The sequence below is a fragment of the Leuciscus leuciscus genome (genome assembly GCF_965113295.1).
Source record: "Leuciscus leuciscus genome assembly, chromosome: 3".
NCBI lineage: Eukaryota > Metazoa > Chordata > Actinopteri > Cypriniformes > Leuciscidae > Leuciscus > Leuciscus leuciscus.
Window position 1 is genome coordinate 36,764,392 of NC_138727.1, and position 23,147 is coordinate 36,787,538.

At 39.3% G+C, this 23,147-nt stretch overlaps 1 protein-coding gene across 3 annotated transcripts in view; it reads left to right on the plus strand.

Annotated features, from left to right (window-relative positions):
• The first annotated feature begins 539 nt into the window (after positions 1–539).
• Positions 540–23,147, plus strand: part of itsn1 (intersectin 1 (SH3 domain protein)) — a 43,248-nt gene continuing 20,640 nt past the window's right edge. Inside the window, exons 1-16 of one of the 3 annotated variants that reach the window (XM_082163692.1) lie at positions 540–734; positions 9,138–9,201; positions 9,982–10,077; positions 12,262–12,325; positions 14,045–14,205; positions 15,203–15,391; positions 15,484–15,562; positions 15,674–15,783; positions 16,550–16,613; positions 16,906–17,043; positions 17,283–17,392; positions 18,526–18,788; positions 18,866–19,015; positions 19,249–19,389; positions 19,696–19,783; positions 20,923–21,062. In XM_082163692.1, the coding sequence (XP_082019818.1) occupies positions 9,174–9,201; positions 9,982–10,077; positions 12,262–12,325; positions 14,045–14,205; positions 15,203–15,391; positions 15,484–15,562; positions 15,674–15,783; positions 16,550–16,613; positions 16,906–17,043; positions 17,283–17,392; positions 18,526–18,788; positions 18,866–19,015; positions 19,249–19,389; positions 19,696–19,783; positions 20,923–21,062 (1,821 nt within the window). In that variant the 5' untranslated portion in view covers positions 540–734; positions 9,138–9,173. Of the gene's footprint in view, positions 735–757; positions 1,249–3,373; positions 6,376–9,137; positions 9,202–9,981; positions 10,078–12,261; positions 12,326–14,044; positions 14,206–15,202; positions 15,392–15,483; positions 15,563–15,673; positions 15,784–16,549; positions 16,614–16,905; positions 17,044–17,282; positions 17,393–18,525; positions 18,789–18,865; positions 19,016–19,248; positions 19,390–19,695; positions 19,784–20,922; positions 21,063–23,147 lie in introns of those variants that run through there. The other 2 variants (XM_082163694.1, XM_082163693.1) reach the window with 2 other exon arrangements.

Sequence of the window (23,147 nt, forward strand, 5' to 3'; positions counted from 1 at the left end):
AGACCGACTATTCAGAATACATAGAGACCGACGTAACGTTACTCTAAATAAAATCAATGCAGCAGTTTATTTTTAAATCAATAAATAATGTAATAAATAACGTCCACGAATCATCATTATAAATGAATCTATTGAATCGATTCGCAAATCGATCTGAACGATTTGTTCACGAATAGGAATGAACGATTCGTTCACGAGGCGTTTCCCGAGTCGAGTTTCGACAACTAACTGATAGAAAGAGCAGTGCACACACCGTGTATTAGAAAAATCACAAATAAAAAAATGTGTCAATGGAAACTAGTCGGACTTTCCCATTTTCTTCCCACTAATTACATATATCGTATATTGAAATGTATAAATGTAATATTTATAGATTAAAAAGATATAATAAATGGCTGTAAATACATTAAACAAATGATAGAATACAACAGATTTCCTCTAGTGTTCTTGGTGAGTGAATTCGTTTGGGCCACAGTGCGCCCCCTGTCGCCAATATGCGCACGCACACGGATGCCTGAATGACGTCCTCAAGGTTTCATTTTTCCCCCTTTTTACTTCACTACTGGCGAAGCTGTGCGGAGGAAACGAGGAGCCAGAAGGAGCAGCGAAATAAGCCTGGAATTTATCTCGCTCATTTTAAATTAGGAAAGAAGAGCCCGCCGCCTGTCATCTCATGCTCCTGTAGTTTATTCCCTCACAGAGTGTTGGAGATATAATGGGAACTGAATGATGAGGTAAGAGTGTTTGTGTGTGTCAGGCCGATTGTCCTTTTTTGACAGTGACTGTGTGTCCGCTGCGCGAGCGAGCAATCCACAGCATTTCAGCGCGCGCGCTTTCGTGCGAATTTAGTCGCTCGCGAGAGGCTTTGATCACTTCAACGGTTATTTCAGCGCAGTAACACTAAAACTACTCTCCCCTAGTCGTTTATTCATAGAAATAGGCCTATGTATGCTCCCTCTCCGCGCAGAGATTGCAGCTAAAGCTCAGCTCTGATTTACTGGTTTAGTTAGCACACCGGCTAACGGCTGCTTGTGTGACAGCAGCTCGAAAACTGAGGATTTCTGTGGTAAAACCCATGGATATAGTGGGCTATTCGGACCATGGGAGTGCTGAGGTGATGTGTGTTATATGTAGGATGTTGTGACATTGAGTTTAGTCAATGTGCTGGTGTTGCTGAATAATGAAGATACAGCTCATCTCTACACATGGATATCCATCCATCTCTTCTCCAATGCAGTCAATACACACGTGAGTACATGCTGGCCAGGAGAAACTCAAGTTATTATCCTGTGATTATGTCTGAAGGAAGGTGATTAAGGCTCTCATCCTGTAGTGCTGGCTGGCCGTGGATTTGGGTGCTTTGTCTTAAAGCCACTATCATGTGTAGTATGTAAACACTGTCAGATTGGACTGGAGGGAGGTTTATGAGATCTTATGAGAAATGCAGCTGGAGCCTTTCTGGCCTGGGACAGTATGGTCGTAAACCTGGTCATGTCCTGGTTTATTGAGGCACTCCTTGATCGCAGGACTAAAGTGGAAAACCTGCCGCCCTGAGTAATGCCTAAAAAATGTGACCTCAGACTGATTTAAGAGCAGATCTTAAGATATGATCTTCCCAAATTGTTAAAGATTGAGGTGTCCAAGCGTAAACATTTTAACCAATGTTGATTGAAATATCAGTTCATCTGAATTTTGAGGAGGTGTTTCTATAATTGGCTGTTTGAGTGCATAATAATATTCCAATAATAATCCAAATTTGGTCATATTCTGATTTTATATAAGTATAAAAACATTAACCTGGTTGTCATAATCATATTAAGCATGTTTCTAGAAATCTAACTGAGAAAACTGGCATATCTGTGTATTAATCAGATTTTTCTTTAAAGTCATATTTCATAAGTCATATATATTCTGAGTAATATCAGATAGTGAGTGAGAAGTTGTTTATTTTAATAACTATTATTTCAAAAACTTTAAATGAAGTGGCATTTATAAGAGTCTTATGAACAAGATTTTTCAGATGAATGAAAATGAGTGGGTTGATTAGACTACTGTTCAAAATGTCCAATCAAGCTAAAAGCATCTCCCTTATTACCAGATGAGAATAGAATGAAAACAATGCAAATTTTATGCCATTCACACTAGACTTTGAATTCAACATATAGCCTAACCTATAATAATCCAAAAATGTAAAAATATACAACCTCCACTTTCCTGCTACACTACACACATGCAGTTAATGTTGTAATTCTGTTTATGGGTCATATCGGTCTTCTGTCGGTCACACATCTTCACCTGATACGAATTCACAGCTCAGTCACCAAACTTGACCATTGGAACACAGAGAAATGCAAAACTTGCATGAGCTTGTGTTTCTGGTCTCCCGCATTTGCATGCGTATGAATGAATGAAATTCAATCGAACGAAAACTCTTGTGTGACCAGCCGCCCGTGTGGTTTGTTTTCCGATTTCGTTTGCACATTAATATCCAATAAAAATGAAAATTTAATCAAAAAATTGCCTTTAATCTGAAAGTAATGTCCATGTGAACGTTCATGGTGCTTCCATGTTTAGATGAGGATAATGGAGCGTTTGAAAGCCTCTGTTTTAAGTGCAGGCTCAAGAGGAGCTTATTGTCAGGCCATTCAGTTCATGAGTCATTAGAGGCTGTTTTTTGCAACCTCAAGTTTATCCGGCCACTTTCTCTCCCTGTCTCTTCCCCATCCTCTCTTCCCCATCCCCCACAGGTGTACAGCGGAGATTTAGTCTGGGGTGTGAGATAAAAGAGATCCCTCAATCCACTGTGCACCGCTCGATCTCAGCAGGATGGATGATAGGCCAGCGGTGTGTGTGTGTGTGTGTGTGTGTGTGTGTGTGTGTGTGTGTGTGTGTGTGTGTGCGCGTATCTGGTCTTTTTTTTGTTCAACGCTGATGTACGCGCTGCCCTTTTGCTGCTCACTTTGAAATTTGTTTCTCTTTGTGCGATCGTTGGCTCAGAAGCAGCTTTTTGTCTAGATAATTAGGTTAACAGGAAGAGAGCTGGACCCTCAATCTCTCACCCCAGTGCTCTCCTCCAGAAGGCCTGAATAATTTCAGTTTTTGCTAAACAAATTAGAAATGTGGTCTGAAAGTGTATTTGCTTTGCTCCTCAGGGGTTTTAGTGTAAAGCTGTGTTTTTATAGCTTGTGCATAGACTTCTGTAGGGCAGGGTCTTTGATTTTTGAAATACATAATTTGTGATGAAATAATGTGTATGTTATACAACATTGTGATTACTGTCTGATTAATGTGTATGTTTAAATGTAAAATAGTTTACATTTTGTGACAATATAAGCAATCAAGCCACTGAGAAATGCTGTATAGTATATGGTGTATATATATGTAGCCCTATGATAATGCTACTATACTTTGTTTGCTTTTAAAGTTGGATATACTTAAATATCCAACTTTAATATAAACATAACAATATAATATAGTTTATATTTTTTCTGATACAAAGCACTTGTTTCAGTTGCTTGCTCTTTGTACGGGTTTGCTGCATATGAATTGTTACTGACAATATACCTATGTTTATCCTCATCTCTTAATGCATATTTTGTTATTGTAGTAAACCTATATAGGTATAGATCAGCCATGAATCTTTAGTCTGGCTATTTAGCGTGTTTGTGTGTGTGTGTGTATGGCGTCTTGTACAGAGCAGTGACTGTCTGTAACCTTGTCTTAACATTGGACCGAAGCACAACAATACAGGCCCTCTTCCGGAAGCTGTTGTATTTAGTGTCCCGGGCGATTCTTTCTTTGCCGCCTGATCCAGGCTCAGGTTCTGCTCAGACGAAGCTCCATAACATATCCGTTCTCACTCTTACAGCTGAGCCGTTCTGCCTACCTCAGCTGCAGAGAAAGCACTTCTGCTTCCGTGGTTATGGCCTTTCTTTAAACGCTTCAAGATGGAAGTGAACTAATGAGACGAGACTAGATTGTGGACTGTGGTTTTTGTTTTTAAACTTGGGAACAGTAAAGAGAACAGGTTGCGATACTGAATCATTTACTAGCCTAGCAGTGTGTTATGAAAGATCGGTTTGGATGGTTTGTCATCAGTGATGATAAAAGCTTGAAGTTCCACTTCACTTTAAGCTGGATTCCTCTGCGTGTGTCTGGACTGCATTAAATGTGGGTGGAGTGCAGATTGTCTGTGATTTATTGAGTAGTGAAGAGAACTGTTGGGGGTGTCAGTGGAACCATGAGCATCTCTGAGTCTGAATATCATTGGATCTCTCTAAGACTGACTCCCACATCTCTTTCTGTCATGCCCTTAAAGGAAACCAGCGATTTGCTCTTCTCGAGTTCCTGTGCTTTCTAGTCCCGTATCAGGTATTGATGTTGACAAGGTTGAAATTGGATTCATTCAGCGACTGTTCAGGCTCAAATGTGCAGTGAAAGTGACCTGGGTAGAAGTTTAAATACACTCTTTCTCCCTACTTACGTTTTTCAAAGTCAAAGTCAAACATGGTCCACTCCAGGAAAGACTGTTGTGCTTTTGTGTGGAATGCAAACGTGTGGGTGCGTTTGGCTGACTTGTTCTCGTAGGACCCCAAGCCTTCTTGGAAGGAATGCAGACAGGAGTGCGAGTGTGATGTTGACACTATTAATACTTGCACTCCCTTTGGCCCCGGGGTCTCGCGTCACCTGACTAATGAATCCACCGCTGGATGCGTTTGTGTGTGTGTCTATCTGTGTTAATTGCACGTGTTTTTTCACTGTCTCTGTTCAGGGTGAAGTTGTAACTTCGGAGAGAGAGGGAGACTAAACGGCTTCTTGAACGAGAAAAAGAAATGTAGGACGGGGCTTGATTTGGTCCATCAGACTATTGCATGACAGGTTATTGATTTGATGAATGGATGGCCTCTTGTGAATTTTAAGCTTTTACTTGTCTCGAAAAGGTGGTTGCCAACAAGTGGCTAAATGAGGCACGTTTGTGTGTAAATTCCATCAAGACTCATTTACTTGCTAGTATGCAAACCATTCTAACTTGAACTTTCAGGGGAAATGTTTTCTTTAACAAAGACTTTTGTGGTGATGTTTAAGTCATGTGATCGTGGTGTAGTTAGTTTATAGCCTATGTTTAGCCTTTTACTTCTGCTGATTGTATTTCGTGCTTAAATTCATAAAATTTGTGTTAGAATTCATAAGATCGTGATGATCATATACTTTTGTTAGTCAGCGAGTTCATTTTGTGCAATAATCCAAAAGACAATGGAAAAATCCTATTGGGTTTTTGTCGAAGGAACCAGAGAGATCCGGGTTTCGGGTTTGCCTGCTAAAATGCATCATCATCACTGCAGCGCTCCATATTTATTAAACTTCCTCTCCCAGATTCATCTCACCTAGTGATGGCATTCCTGCTGGATGACATCACCTCTCTTTGTCCCACCCTCTATTGACCATGTCTTGATTCACTGTGCCGGATTTGGATCAGTGAGGCAGGTTGGTCTTGAATAAGAGTAAAACTAAACTCGTCTGAGACATGCAGATCTTCTGAAAGCATTGGTTTGTTTGTGTTTCCACTGTGTTCTGCAAGAAGGTTTCCCCTTCCTGGGTTTTCATTCAGATTGGCTGTGTTTGAGACCATTGTCCTGAGGAAAAGCTTCATTTGAATCAGAAAAAGGGTGACAGGAAAAAGTAGGTCAGATGCTCAAAGACACACACACACACACACACACACACTTACCGTCATTAGCAGGGCTGTGACAAGGGCCTGTTCTACTGTGTGACAGTGTCACTAGCACTGCAGTGTTTGACACTGCACTCTGCCAGTGAGAGAGAGCGTGTGAGTCACCAGTGCCCTGTTTAATCAGGGGAACTGGATGTTTTCAGTATTGAGTCAAGGCTCTGTGAAGAGCTTAGTCCTCCATCTTGAGAAATACCCCACTGCTTCAGATTAGAACTCAGACTGTACGAACACTCCCTGGAGCCAACGGCATTCAGACATAATGGATTTCCGCTAATAGTAGTAAAATAAGAAAAATTGGACACTATAGAAACTGTGATGCACAAACTATAGGTTTATAGCTTATGATAAAACTCTGCTCATACGCATGCAAATGAATACTTAAGATAGTACTGCGTTTAAGTAGAAACTCTAGTTTTGTTCAACATGAAACTGCTTCACATTCAAATGTCAGATGCTGTATATGATGTGAAAATGAAGCACATTCCCTCATCAGCGTTTTTTGAATTTTGAAGGGCAGGGCGATGTTATCGGGTGGTTAGAGTGATGAAACATCATGATTTCCACACAACTTCAGTTTCGGCTTTGCTGTCTGCCAGCCCTTCAGACGAACAGTCATTGAAATCTATCAGCAGTTGAGGAACCATGTTAGTGCGTATCTGTTTTTTATCACATTTTATTTCCAGTATGTTCTAATTTGTCTAATAATTGAAATATTACTTCCTGTAGCATCTCACCTCTTTGGCATTGTTTTTCCCGTTCTTCTGTTGAATTGTTTCTGTGAAACAGCTTGTCGAACAAGAAAACATGTTGGATGAGTCAGAGAAGAAATGTCATTGTGATTTCAAGCGAGAAGGAAAGTTACTTTGATGAAAGATTATGGCACATGATTTAAAAAAATTTGCACAGATCAATAATTTATAAATATCACTGCAATATTCCATTAAAAAAAAAAAGTTGACTTTATCTTGATAAATGCATAGACTCACAGTTTAATTTACAACACACACACCACGCGTGACGCTCGTGGTGTTTTCAGCCTCTGCCTCTTCATTATATGAGAACATGAATGCATGAACTTCATCTCCAGAGCTGCTCTGAGAGTCACTTCATGAGCATTTTACCGTTTCATTGGAGAAAAACTATCGTATACACATCAAAACTCAAAGGTCTTCACTGCAACTGGTCAAATAAAAGTTTGGTTTATTACTGTTGTACAGTAGAATTTAGCTGCGTCTCAATGTAATAATAATACGAACATTAATAATAATTATAATAAATTATTATTAAAACTATTTTTAAGGAATAATAAAAAATGTTGTCTATGTATTAATTTTAACAGTAAAGCTCTGTTGTGCAGCACATTGTTCGACAAAAAGGTTTGTTTATTTCATACGATTAAAATATCAATTAAATTTTTTTTTTTTTTTATGCTTTCATTTGATTGCCAGAAGAATTCAAATGCACAACACAAAATGTATAAATTGTTTTTATGAATTCAATTAATTAGACATGCTTTTTGATTATTAAAATTGAATTAAACCATTAAAATGGAATCCAGAAACACAGAAGTCGGTAGGCCAGAAAATGAAACGGAATTTCAGGGGGGAAAATAAAACTTTTAATAAATTGTTGTTAAATTGTATAAGTTTCATGATTTCAATTAATTAGACTTGCTTTTTGGTTACTAAAATTTTATTTAACCATTAAAATGGAATCCAGAAAAATTTAAACGGAATTTTGAAAAAAATAAAATGGATTTCATCAGGGGCCCTACATATACAGTATTGCTACAACAGTTTTCCCCAGTGACTAGATTAGCGTGTTTGTTTATTTTATTTGTAAAACCCTTTCAGTTTGCGCTGTGATTGGACCCTGTGGAGCAGAGAAATGAATTCCATTATGCAGGATCTGAAGAAAAGGAAGAAAAGAGTGGAGGAAGAATGGGGGAGAGACAGGGAGAGAGAACAGTCTGGCACTGATTAAAATACTTTGGCCAAGGTGCCCTGGGTGTCTCTGCTGGAGTGTGTGTGTGTGTGTGTGTGTGTGTGTGTGTGTGTGTGTGTGTGTGTGTGTGTGTGTGTGTGTGTGTGTGTGTGTGTGTGTGTGTGTGTGTGTGTGTGTGTGTGTGTGTGTGTGTGTGTGTGTGTGTGTGTGTGTGTGTGTGTGTGTGTGTGTGTGTGTGTGTGTGTGTGTGTGTGTGTGTGTGTGTGTGTGTGTGTGTGTGTATTCTTGCAGTGCATTTACACAGCTGGGAGATCCCAGTCTGAGGCCTTCAGATACTACTCTTACTTTCTCATCGTTTTACGTCCAAGTGTGTTTCTGAGGTTATTTTACAGATTTACCATAAACGAGAACTACAATAAATGCAGGTTGGGGATATGCATATATACCAGTTGGTGGGTTATAGTGACACTAGTAATGAGGATAAAAGTATACACTTAACTTCTCTGATGAAGTTTACTATACTAATGTTGACTCTAAGTCAACGCGCATCATAATTAATTCCCTTTAAATTTGCGATGAAACGGAAGTAGCAGCATTTCGTTTGCCTCCTGGTGGCTGGCCAGGTGGCGGCTATAGGTCATAAACCCCGCCCTCTCCATGTAATTGAATGGGACGTGAGCCAAACAATATAATACAATTACACTTGAAATATAATTTTTTTTCCAGAAGATGGTTTCTGTCATTTTAAGTAGTTCTCATTATCATTCAAATGTTCATTTTTGTTTCAATAAGTGTGGTTTTAGTTATTTGATGGTATAAAAACGGGGTGCACCTTCATGATTGACAGCTGTGCTTACGATTGAGCCCGCAGACTTGAGCAGCAACAACTGTTTCTGGGATATTTTGGCTTAATTTTAACAACGATATTTTCGCGGCCTGAAAAGTGCAAGTTTATGAAAAAGACACCGCCATCATTACTGTGTAAATTTTAAAAACGCGAATTTCCGAAAATGGTGATGTCATGCATATTACATGTTCAGTCTATTAGGTGTGTAGTGTTTCTTTAAGAAGTGACATCGCCAACTACTGGCCTGGCAGCAGATTTTTTTAGTTTTTGTGGATCCATGAGACCAGGGATTGTTTTGACAACGTTGTTGTCTGTACGTGACAAACGCAAAGGAACATTTTTAAATTTTTTGTACATTGTTATCGTGGAAATGTACCCTACGTGATAAAGCAGGAATTTATTTGTGGGGAGTTCTGTATTTTGTCTTTCCTTTCTCAGGAAGGTTTCTACAGGTCAGAACAGGAGTGATTCACTCAAATGTCTTTTCCTCTTTTTTTTCCTGACAAGAGTGATTTTGTGTGTTCAGGACAATGAACAAATCTTGTTTCCTTATGTTGTTTCTCAGAAGTTGAGTGAGTGAATGAAAGCTCAAGGTTTCTTTGTGTTGTTTTGCAGGAGTTTGCGGCTGGACGGCAGCTGACGGACTGAACCATGGCTCAGTTTCCCACGCCCTTCGGAGGTGAGTTGATGCCTTGACTGACTGACTGACTGACACGTGTGTGTTTGTGTGATGGAGGGTGGGTGGATATGTATGAAGTGCAGTTTGTGTTTGAGAGAGAAAGAGTCAGTGAATCAGTGAATGGAAGAGAAACGCCCTCACAGATCTTTTATCACTGTTTCATTTTCTGTTTTCATTTCTGATTTTAATGTGGCTTATTTTATACAGTGGAATAATTTAAGTCATTCAAATGATTTACATTTTTGAATATATTTATTCATATAATATAACAACTAATAGATAAAGCAATCGATAATGAGAGTAATCTATTGTAATGGAGTATAAATCTAATATAATTACTATGTTCAGATGAGTGAACATGTGGTTTCCTCCTGCCGGTTAACATTTATTCTGTCTTTTTTGGTTTTAATTGAGTGATTTTAACTTTGATTATATAATCATCAGTTACAGCCCTAATTTTATCAACGCAATAATTTTTGTGAAAAGTTGAATTGGACAATGTACATAATATTTTTTTATACATTTTTCATCATAAAATTTCTTTTGTTTTCAAAAATCTTGAAACTGTATTTACGGTAGATTTTGAATCCTAGATTTTGATCTCACACATTTATCTCACACTTTATAAGACTGTGTTGCATTTTCTCAGTGTTGTTTTTTTACACTATAAAACGTCAGTAAGAGTTGGTTTGTGTTTTCCTGTGCCCTGTCGCTTAATGAAAATGTTAGCAGATTGAACACATGTTGAAGCATCATACTGATGTTTGTCTGTCTCTGTAGGGGGGTCAGAGACATGGGTAATATCTGTGGACGAGAGAGCCAAACATGACCAGCAGTTCCACAGTTTGACCCCCACACCTTCTGGCTTCATCACAGGTAATCACCACTAGTTTTCCTGCCATGAGAAAAGTAAAGAACTCTCATTAGTGCTGATGTTTGCTAAAAACCCTTTGGAGTTTGATGTTCTCTGAAATGCGTGAACAAATCCTATGAGGCCTGTGCAATTGCAAATGACCACCAGCAGTGCAGTCAGTCATAGACCTGTGGTAGTCGGATTTGTATGCCTATTTTTTCTCCGTAGGATGCATAGACACAGAGAGAGAGAGAGCAAATGAAGTGGAAGCAAACAAGGAAAACAAGAGCAACCACCTCTTTCCCGTCATCTGTTTTTAAACATTCCCATGCTAATAAATATTCCATGGATATTCTTCATGACATTGTTTTAAAACCATACCACTTCCTGTTTTCTGTCCATAATGGGTGGATATCTACTTTCATGGTTTACGATCAGACTCACATTAGGCTGATACATATCAAATCAACGTCAAAGAGCTAGCAGCAACGAAAGCCAATGGTGATGTCGGCTCACGTTGGCTGTGTCTGGGCAAAAACGTTGCGCTTGAGCACATATCGCACTTTATCTGTCCCTGCGTGAGAGATAATAACTGTCCACAACTGTGAACTAGTAAACAGCAGCGCTTGCTTACCATTTTAATGAGTCAAGCTGCTCAGTTTGTCTTAACTTATAGAAATTAAGCTACATACAGCAGTGTCATTATACGACACTCACCCACTGCCCGACATTGGCCAACGGAAAACCGGTGGCTTGGTGTGTCCCGCCCCTTAAGTACTATAAAAAACAGCCTGAGAACTGTTAATGTCAGTCTCAGTACCTCCTCAGATGAAACAAACAAACTCTGGCTTTGCTGCTGACCTGCAGTAAAACCTTCCCATGTTTACATTAGTCAGAAGAGCAAACATCTAATACTTGTGTAAACGTTTGCGCAATGACGGTGTATAAGAGTTCAAATTCTGATTCCCTGAAAACATGTACTGAAAGTTTTAGTTGTGAGTTGATAGTGTGTAATGTTAACAGAATCAATGTGACAAAAAAAAATTACAGAAGGAAATAGATCATCAGGGTGTGGCATGTTACAGAAAAGGGTCTTTTCTCTGTCAATTTTGCTGAGGCCGTTTGTATTTGGAGTCTCTAGTTGATGCTTTCACATATTTGTTCCTGTTATAGAAAGCTGTCTTTCTCACCGAACTCAGTTTGGAGACATTTTGCCAGTCTGAGGAAAATTCTGGAACATTTTCAGTAGCCAAACTGTTCATACATTGCAATGAAAGAAGTGTTAATTGTACACAAAACACACTTCATGGTCTTTTTGTACAATGTATGCCAATCCAAAGGGCTAATCAAAATCACAAGACTCGGAACAGTAAAACCAGCTTGTCCCAGCTGGACTTTGGATGTCTACTGAAGAGATGGTACTTGTGAGTTTCCTGTTCACCAGTGGATCTCAAAGAGCCTCTTTGTGTTGACTGAAGGACGGCTGAAATAGTGAGTGGCCCACAGGCAGACGGAGGAGATTGAGTCTGTTTTTGGCTCTGAGAGTATAAAGGCGTTCTGTGTGTGCGCGCCGAGGAAGACTCATGTTATCAAGACGAAAAGTGTTTAGAGGAAGGTGAAAAGGTCATCTAAGCTGCTACATCATTTTGCTTTTAACACTGCAGAGGGACAAACTCACACTCGCATCTTTCATTGCTTTGTGTGTTAGTTGATAGGTTGTAAAAGGGAAGAAATAGGTAATTTAGGCTGCTGTGGTATTATTAGTTGACATTTGTTAAAGGTTGTGGTGTAATCTTTCATTATAGTCTAACTCTATGTATAAAAACAAACAAAAACATTTTTTTGTGTGTGTGCAAGTTCATCAGTATAGGCTGTCATGAGAGCAGGAAGTCGGCTTGATTGGTTAGATAACATAAGCACACTTCTTTTTTTCTTACTCCAACTGTAGCCGGCAGATCACTGTAGGGCAATGTCACTCAAGTGCTGTCAATAAACCCTGAACATATTTGTTGACAAGATGGTTTAAACAGGCTTACGTAACTCTTAATTATGTTATCAGTGTTTTATTAGAATAATACAATTGACCTAGAATAATTAAAATTGACATGAACTGTTCCATTGTGTTCGTTTATACAATGATGCATAATACTGTTTATTTATTTATACTTTTAAGTATATTAATTACATTATTTTCTCTCTTTCTGTAGGTGACCAGGCAAGGAATTTCTTTCTGCAGTCAGGTCTACCTCCCCCCATCCTGGCCCAGATATGGTACAATTCCTAAATAACACATTCATTTCTAATCCAGAGCACTACATTCACAATCCACTACATGCTGCTGTTCAATAATTTGCACACACTGTAAAGAATATCCCATTAAATTTACAGTAAATAAAACTGGCAGCTGTTGATGCCAGAAATTCACACAAAAAATACTATCACAATGCTTCCAATATTTTGGGATGCTTGTATATTTTACAGCTTATTATCTTATATATCTCATTTAATCTAAAATTCCATGGTTCTCTGTACCAATTTTGGTACCATATTTGGAACTATTTTACAAATGTATTTGCAGGTCTGTTAGTTTGCATTAACACCCTTAAGGCCCGTACACACCGGGACGAATATCGGCGCGCGTTATTCGCCAGCGTTTTTCAACGCGTTTTTTGTGTTCACACCCAAGCGATTTTCGCTGACGATGAGCCGATTGAACATGCAAATTCGTTCCCTGACATTAGATGGCGCTTTATGTAAAACAGAAATACAATACCACTCCATAACAGTCTATACTCTGCAATACCACTCCATAACAGTTCTCTTTTAACAAGATTTTTGTAGTCGCTGTCGCGTTTGTCATATAGTTCTTTATTCCGACACCAACGAGACCAGCAGCTCTACATTCATCTTGCCTTGCATCTTCCTCGTCATTTCTTCCCGGCAGTGTCTGTCTATGGGCAGTGTAGACGCTACTTGGCGTATATATTCTTCGCTGTTACGTATGTGTGCTCGGCAAGACCGTTTTGTGTTTGAGCGCCCCCAAGTTGTGTTTTACTGTAACTTCAGAAGCTCCAGACACGTGAGCAAAAGCGCCAATCTCATTGGTCGGATAGTTTTTGACGCGGCGCGTCAAACCAAACAAACGAACCCGAGGCGTTTAAAAAAAAAAAAAACGCTTTTACGCGTGCCGTTTTTCGCGTTGGTGTGCACACTCACATTGGCGCCCTTTGTTTAGTCACGAGGCGTTAAACGTCGGCGAATATCGCGCGCGAAATTCGTCCCGGTGTGTACGGGCCTTTAGACTTAATGCACATCAATTTTGTTCTAAAGATTGTTAAATCCTGTCTATTGCTGTGGTTATATCACTGAAAATCATTGCGGTTTCGGACACAATTGGCACAATCGGTCATTTAAATAGTTGTAAATCCAGAAACTGCAGTGTACGGAGCAGCATGAAAAAAAAAACTTTTGTCGAAATTGTTTATGGGTTTATGGCTCCTTTTTTGATCATTGAAGCTGTCAATCATGGGTGCGGTGAACAAAAACTCTGGTGTTTAGAGAGGTGTTGTTGAGTGGATTCTTACTTAAACATCTCTGATTGGCCATTGCGTTCACATGCTCAACAGATGTATATGTGATTGGCTACAATGATCAAATGATGCTCATCACAGAGCGCTTGCACAGATACACATGGGAGCCTTTGAAAACAGCCTCCTATCAGTGGGTACCGAATATACCCATTACTACTCGGTACTATCGGTACTTCAGAAAGGCTGGTATCATCACATTATTGTGAAATAAAAAATTCAGTACCAACTTGGTAGCAAAGTACTAGTACTTTTGACAACCCTACTCATATATAGATGGTGCACAGGGTCATACACACAAAAACAAAACACCAGCATAACACACATGACACTATTGCAAAATTATGCAATAAAGATTTGCTAAATATCATAAAATGTAACAAATCACCCTAATGTTTCGCAGGGCTCTGGCCGACATGAACAACGATGGGAAGATGGACATGCTTGAATTTTCCATCGCAATGAAGCTGATTAAATTGAAGCTGCAGGGTCACCCCCTCCCTCCTTCATTGCCCCCCTCCATGAAGCAGCAGCCCATCTCCATACCCTCGCAGCCTCCATTTGGTAAAAACACTCTCATTCTGATGGCTTTAAAACTTTGGGACATATCAAATCTAGTTCAAGACCATTTATATCAGTGGTTCTCAACCTTTTTGACTCAAAGGGCCCACCCATTGTCCAACACAAATATTCAAAGGCCCTCCACATCCAATAAGATATTTCTGCTGTAATTCTGCTTAAAGTGGAAGTGTTGATATATTACATTTAATTTAACTCTCATTCTGTATGTTCTTCAAGAAATGATACATATTTATATATGCATTAATTCTGTTGCGAACCACTGATTTAGAATTAGACATCATTGAGTAGACTAGGTCTATATTAGAAAAGACTGAATGCTAAATGCAAACTTTTAGTCTAGATCAACTCTGGCCATCAAGGTCCACTTTCCTACAGAGTTTAGCTTCGACCCTAACCAAACACACCTGAACAAGCTAAGATCTTCAGGGTTACTAGACAGCTACAGACAGTTGAGTTTGACCAGGGTCAGCTAAACTCTGCAGAAAAGTGGATCTCGAGGGCCAAAGTTGCCCAGCCTTGGGACCAGTTGCATAAACTTAGCCACTCTGTTAAGACTGTCTTAAGAACTAGTTTGACCAACTAGCAGTTAACAAAGGGGTAATCAGTCTTACTTATACAAATTCAAATTAGACAAATATACCTTTTTATGTAACTGACTTTAAAAAGTTAGGACCAGTCTTGAAGAAAAAATTTAGATGACTAACTTTTAAGACTAGTCTAAGCAGTTTATGCAAATGACCACTGGTCTATGTCTACATTAGATAAGACCTCTTTGCTAATGGCAGACCCCTTGTTCTGGGACGATGTCTTGGATCCTGGTTCAGTCACTCAAAGAATTAGAGTCGCTCATTGAATGTTATAAGTAAATTAAATTAGCAGTACATCAACATTATTAGCATATGTCGTTTGTCTCACCATTTAATTCTATAAAAAATTTCAGCAATTATTATTCAGTTATGTCTTTGATTGCCATCTGCAGGGATGCCCAGTATGGGTGCCATGCCAGGCCTGCCAGCAGTGCCGCCAATGCCCCTGCCCCCTCTGCCTCCAGGAGTGCCAGGAGTAGGCGTGTCTCCTCCACTGGTAGCATCGGTGACGCCACCCCTTCCATCCCTTGCCAACGGAGCACCCGCTATGATACAACCCATTAGTGGATTCACACATCCAGGTAATGTAAATACACACTCGCACTACCCAGACCAGCTCATGCAGTTTATTTACTTTTGCTGGAAAATGTATGGGTGTTTCTCTTTCTCTCAGCGGCTGCACTCAACAAAACCTCTTCGTTCAATCGTTCCAGTATCAAGCTACAGAAGGTCCAGTCTGTAGAGGCACCCAGGTACACACACACACACACACACACACACACACACACACACACACACACAAACACACTTACACTGTATTCGCAGACATTTCATAGATGTTAACACAAATATTGTCTCTCTAGTGCTCCAGCAGCTCCTCCGCCCTCTGACTGGGCCGTGCCTCAGTCCTCTCGGCTCAAGTACCGCCAACTCTTCAACAGCCATGACAAAATGATGAGTGGCTATCTCACAGGTATGGTCACACAAAGAAAGACACATGACAAGCATTAGGCAATTGAACACTTTTGTTATTTGGCTCTTGTAGCCAGACTGATGGACTCCATTGCAACTTTCTTTGGCCAAGGACTGCCCAGAGGCTATCTGACTGACATCTAAACCAATCAATCATAGTTAGTTTTCTTAAGCGTCATGTTTAGAAGCGTAAAAATGTAACGTTGATGTCCCTACAATAACAGACTGGCGTGTACAACTCTTGGACATATTTTAAAGAGTCTATACTGTGAACTACGCATTCTTCACATACTTTTGATTATCCAGCATTTAGTTGATCCTGATAAGTGCTTATTGTCACAGTTGTATACATGAAAACTTTCTCCTTCTATGAGGGGTTTTGGCATCAAGACAGCTTTGTTACAGCTGTCTGAGTAGCCTTGCCCACATCTTATTTATATATCTAATTTATACGCTACATAGCTGTATATTTAACAATGTTATTATAGTTTGTCATTTTTAAACTTGCTTTGATTTGAATTCTATTTTTAAATAATCTTCTGTTTTGTCCATATTTTCTTTAGAGAATTTAATAATTTTGTTTTTAATTCAATGTATTTGACGAGCTCAAAGCTCTAGTGATGTGTCACAGTGATTACTTAGTACTGCTTAAAGCAAACAAAGGCTGCTGACTCAACATGCTCAACTCTCTTTCACTTCTGTTTCCTATCTCTCTCTCTCTCTCTCTCTCTCTCTCTGTCTCTCTCTTTCTTTCTCTTCTGCCTCAGGTCCACAAGCCAGAACTATTCTAATGCAGTCCAGTCTACCACAGGCTCAGCTGGCCACCATCTGGTGCGGATCGAACACATGTTTCATATTGTGTCTCTGTCTCGCATTTAAAACTCAAACAAAGCTCAGAATTCTGAAATGTGGATCAATGTAAACATAAGAATTGGTGTCTGGTTATTGTTATATGAATACATCTGATTTATTTTAACATGCTGTTCTTGGGATCTTTGTATCGCCTAGGGCCCTGTTTACACTTGATGTTAACATCTGTCTCCGGTGATCTGGTCACATGTGGACAGGAAAGATTAAATTGCTGTTTTGACTCCATATAACATCTACTTGTTTCTCTGTAAAGGAATCTGTCAGATATAGATCAGGATGGGAAGTTGACTGCAGAAGAGTTTATTCTGGCCATGCACTTGATTGACATGGCCATGTCTGGTCTGCCCCTCCCCCCTTTACTGACACCTGACCTCATACCTCCAACATTCAGGTGAGAGACTCAACTGACGGCACAAATCTACAACTTCACATTTTCTCTTATCATTTTATTCAAAGGTTTAGTAGTCCATTTATCAGCTTCAATTTTAGTTGAAAAATAGCTGCTAATTTATTTGAAAGTTAATAGTTAAGAAGTTTTATCATAACAGTGTAAATTGTTACATTTAGAGGTCAAGTTGCACAAGAATGTTCTAAATGTAAATGCACTTGATTTCCTTCTTGTTTGTGTAGGAGAGTGCGTTCTGGTAGCGGTGTGTCTTTGACCAGTATCCATTCGACAGACCTACGATCCCAGGAGGAGCCTGAGGAGGAGGAGAAAGAGGCAGATAAAAAACTTCCAGGTCAGGGGATAAGAGTAAATACTGACCAGTTTTCAAAAGGAAACTCATCTCGCTCAAGTCAAGTCACCTTTATTTATATAGCGCTTTTTACAATACAGATTGTATCAAAGCAGCTTCACAGTGATAACATGAAATTAATACAACGTTTTTTTTCTAGAAGAAAATTGCGCCATCGTCCACCTTAAGTAAGGCAGATCAATAATATTGTTGAATATTAAATGTCCCCAACTAAGCAAGCCAAAAGCCAAGGTCACTGATAAACTATTTGTGAATGAACTATTTGTCTCACTGCACATTGTCTGTATCAGTTAGGACATGTGTAGGTCTGTATCACCCCTGTATCTTGTATTGGTGCATTTTGTATCTGGATAGTCTCTAACTGGATTTAGCTCATTAAATTGCATAACACCTTCCAATGCAATGTGTTGTGAGATCTGATACCACTTTTCGAGACAAAAAAGGAAAACGCCACAGAGGTTTCGTTAATTGTAAATGTTCCACCATTAAAAGACCTTAAAAATATTGACGGATAGTTTAGAGTGCTTTCCCTCATTTTGGCTGATAAAATATCAGGTTTCTGGTTTGCTTTTACCTACTTTACAAACATTACAAACATTACCACTGAAAGTGATGCTAATAGGCAATAGAAGTCAAGAAAATGGGTGAAAGAAGTTTTAAAGTTACTCGCTCTAAATAAAGGCACCCTGATAGAGATGTGATTGAGGATCTAGGGAGAAGAAATTCCAAGTATAGTCCAGTGGGATAATTCATGAGATATTGTTCTTTTATTTGACCAGATCAGAAGACATACTAAAAGTAGAGCATGACGGAAAATTTACAACCCAACCTGTCAAAGTGAGAGTTAATCTTTTATGTGTAGTGCAACCTTTTACATATTACTTGCATAGTTGTTTATGGTTAACAAAACTGCATTGGCATATATTCATTTTCAGTGAATGTGGTCAGAAGCTATCATGACCACCTCTGAAACTGGTTTCGGTGATCCCAATCCTAATACTATTTACATATGTTAATGCTAGGTGTAAAATGGGGGGTCAAAGATTTCTACAAGTCTTTTGAAACATTTAAATGTTGTATGTAAATATCTTAAAATTCTCCATTCCTCCCCGCAGTCACATTTGAGGATAAGAAACGAGAGAACTTTGAGCGTGGGAACCTGGAGCTGGAGAAACGTCGGCAGGCATTGCTTGAGCTGCAGAGGAAAGAGCAGGAGCGACTGGCGGCGCTGGAGAAAGAGGAGCAAGAAAGGAAGGAGAGAGAACGAATGGAGCATGAGAGACGCAGACAGCAGGAGCTGGACAAACAACTTGAGAGACAGAGAGAGCAGGAGCGACAGAGGGAGGAGGAGAGACGCAAGGAGATCGAGAGAAGAGAGGTGCGTTCAAAAATTCAGTGCATGTTTAGCACTATCGACAGCATTTGTAACCCTTTGAGTGTGTTTTGTTTGCGAAGGCTGCAAAGCGGGAGCTGGAGCGTCAGCGGCAGTTAGAGTGGGAGAGATCGCGCAGACAGGAGCTGCTCACCCAGAGAAACCGAGAACAGGAGAACATCGTTCTGCTCAAAGCACGCAAGAAAACACTTGAGTTTGAGCTGGAGGCTCTGGTACACTACACTTCACTACACTTCACTACACAGATTTAAATATGCAAGCTTGGTCATATATCAGATGTCATCACATTGATAAAGCAGTTAAAAAAATCATGTATACTAATTTTAAAGTTGTCATTTGTGATTTCTGTACCATTAGTGACACCAAACAGAATTGTAATCTATTTGAGGGGCTCCATGTGAGTTTAATAGATTGACTTGTGTTGTTCTTTTTGTCTCTTATCTAGAATGATAAGAAGTCTCAGTTGGATGGTAAACTGCAGGACATTCGTTTCCGTCTCTCGGCTCAGAGACACGAGATCGAGAGCACCAATAAGACGCGAGAGCTCCGCATTGCAGAGATCACCAGCCTGCAACAGCAGCTGCAGGTGTGCACTTCTTCCCTTTTCTCTCTTTCCTCATCTCTCCCTTCTTTGGCTTCATTCAAAAGCATCATCAGCGTCCTTTCAGCATTCACTCTATTTGAAAAAGTCCCTCCTCTCCAGTTTGGGTGAGTGTGTGGAAGAGAAGAGGGAATTTAAACCCCTCATAAACAGACAAGAGCTATAGACTAGATATCTTCTTTTTTCCAATGTATACGTATACACAATATATCAGTTTTAAGTTGCATTGTACATAAGTCTTTCAAAGTAATCAGAGTATTTTGTGATTTCTCTCTCTTTTGTATCCATCAGGAGTCTCAGCAGTGGTTGAGTCGGTTGATTCCTGATAAACAGTGTCTGAATGACCAGCTGAAGCAGGTTCAGCAGAACAGTCTGCACAGTAAGAACACTTACCTCAATACTGCTTTAAAGATCCCAAACTCTAGACTAGTCTTTTTGGTGCAATCCTGAATCCAATTGACGTCGGAGTTTAGTTGGAGTGAAAGTTATTCCAGACTGTGAACTTCTGTGAACCAATCAATTCAGCCTAACTTAAAGGGATATTTCACGGCTGGAAAGATGAATGTGTATTTAAATTGGGTCATTTATGTAGTAGAAATGTGAAATTATTTTAGAAGTTGGTGCCTTCTAGACTGAGAAAAGCCAGAAAATGTATTTTTGGCTCATGTTGATGAAAGACAACAACTCCCACAATGGACTTGCTTCTCTGCCCTACAAGGCCACTCCCAAGCACGCCTACCAGTTACAGAGGGCAGTATCGGAAGAAATGAAACAACTAGGATACCAGTCGACTCGAAACTGAAAAGACGCCGTTTTATCGTGAGATCCCCCTATCCCCTTATGGGCGGGTTGAAAACATGCGGAACGAGCTCCTCCTACTGGCTGTAGTCTCTCGCCTCTGGCCAAAAAAGCCTGTGAAAGCCCAGTGAAAATTAAACATCTGTTTTATGGTGGCAACTGGGGTACTCTCTTCTGCCATTATTATTTCAAATTTTCAAATTCTCTGCAAAATTTCTGAGATTAAAGTTGATGATCAGCCCAACATTTGTTTTGCAAACTGCATGAGTTCATGACACTCAGATCAAGGTGTGTTCAAAGTCCTCGCCCTCAGCACGCCCACATAAAGCTTTAGCAACATTTAAGAAAACAATGTACTATAATCACTATAATCTGTAAAAGTCGTTGCTGGCTGGTCACATCTGGCACTACAGGAACAAGTTTACAAACTACAGTTGTTAATTGAACACAAAAACAGCATCTTAGGTCACAGAGGAATGAAAACAGTCATGATCTTATTAACTACGTAATCAGATTGGTGAATTAGGCATTATTTGAACAATATTACTATTTATTTTGCACATTGAGCTTTTTTTGGTGATCGTATTGATGGTTAAAACTTCCTTTTGTTTACATCAGTGTAACAGAGTGAAGAATAAAGCTTTTGGCAGAATGGTTCATGAGGATGTTAATATCTCAGAAATGCTCTTTAATAGTTGTCTGTTTATTTCTACTTTGTAGGAGACTCTCTGTCCAGTCTTCAGAGGGCCATTGATATGAAGGAATCCACCAAACAGCAGCTGAGAGAACAGCTGGACGCTGTGGAGAAGGAGACACGCTCCAAACTATTGGAGATAGATGCCTTCAACACACAGCTGAAGGTACTGAAGCCCTGAAATACCTAAACACACACACACACACGCACAAAAACACATACAGACAGTCAGTCCTAGAAGTTCAATACGTTTATATTTTGAATTGTGTGTGTGTGTGCAGGGTGCAAAATTAACATTTGTGCAAAATCCAAGTAAAAATTGCCTTTGGTGAATGAATACAATTGAGTAACTCTCCAGTTTATTAGAGCTGTGATATAATACTTGTTTAATAGTGTTTATAGAAACCTATATGTAATTGCCACCATTCAAAAGTTTGGGGGTATAAGATGTTTAGATGTCTTTGAAACATTGAAACATTTATTATCTTATGCTCAGCAATGCTGCATTTATTTAATCAAAACTACAGTAAAAACAGTAATATTGTAAAAAAAAAAAAAAAAAAGTCTCCAGTCTTCAGTGTCACATGATCCTTCAGATATCATTCTAATATGCTGATTTGGTGCTCAAGATTTTTTTTAAATATTATTATCATAAACCGTGAATAAAAAAAAAAAATCAGGATTCTTTGATGAATAGAAAGTTCAAAAGCATATAATAGAATAAAATCGAAATCTTCAGTAACATAAATGTCTTTACTGTCACTTTTGATCAATTTAATGCATCCTTGCAGGATAAAGATATTAATTTATTTACTGACCCCAAACTTTTGAATGGTTGTGTGTATATATATTTATTAAAATGCAAACAACTGTTTCATGGCCAGTAAGAAAAATATTGGGGGGAAAAGCCACTCACATTTGACTGGAGAGGCAATATGTTACTTTTGGACCTTGTGTGTGTGTGTGTGTGTGTGTGTGTGTGTGTGTGTGTGTCTGTACAAATCATAGAGGAAGTAAGAGAGAGTGCATATTGAGATCTTATTGACCTTCCACCCAAACATGCATACAATGTATATGATAAAACCAACAGAACACACTTAATTTAGCCTTAATGTGCCTTCATTCAGAGTGAGACAAAGAGAGAGTGTGAGAGAGAAAGTAGAAGCATTTTCACAACATCACACAATCTCTTGTTCCTCACTGTATCTGCCTGCTACTCACTCTGTCACCCCATCCCTCGTCTTCCCCATCATCCCCCATTCATCCTGGCCGAATCCCTCTCAACCCCCCCCCCCCTCCGCCGTGTTTATACGACTTGGCTGGCCCTCTTTGTTCTGGCTTGTTCTGCTTTATCTTTCGTGGTGGGACAGTCCTTGGGGCTGTTCTATCAGACCCACGCTGCCAGGATGGAGAACCTTCAGTCGGAGCTACTAATTGAAGAGGAGAGGGGGCAACAGGTAGACAACCTGAAAATGCTGTTAACCTTCCAGAAAACTACCACCACCACCACCAAACTGTTACCCTCTACTCACAGCACTGTGCTCTCTGTTGCCCTTTATGAAGGGGAGTTAGAGTAGCACACTTCCAGTTGTGTCTTGTCTTGACTACTTCCCTTTACTAAGCCATCAACAGGGCTCAACTATAAGGATATTTTATCTGCTCAGATTTTGCCCCAGTCGCATCTTCATTATGGATGACTAAAATACTTAAAATAATACAAAAAAACACTGAATAAGAATTATTACCATATAACAATTAATTTATAAAAAATAATCCTTTAAAAAAGGAATAAACGTGTTCACAAAATATAACAGTCGCAGGAAACATATTATGGTCTAAAATGGTTATTTTTTGACCGAATGTTGGTCGGTTTTGAGTCCTGTAACGAACCATTGGAAAACCAGTCGATTTTTTGCGATTCTACGATCATGGAACACAATGCAAAATCAAAATGTTATGCTATACAGTATAATTAGCCATTTAACAGCAATTAACTGCAAAAAGCCCTGTACTACATACAATTATTGACACGTTAGTATAATAAACATGCAGTGAGAAAATAAAGCGAACGTGCTGTTTAATGTTAGAAAATATATTAAGTGCAATAGTAACTGTGTGTACGCAGAAAGCTGACTGGCACACACGCTTCAATTGTCAAATGCACACAAAGTTGCTGTATTTACATGAACGCAGATGGTTAAGTATACGTAAATCACACAAAAAGAAATTCTGGTGAGAATAGAAAAGAAGA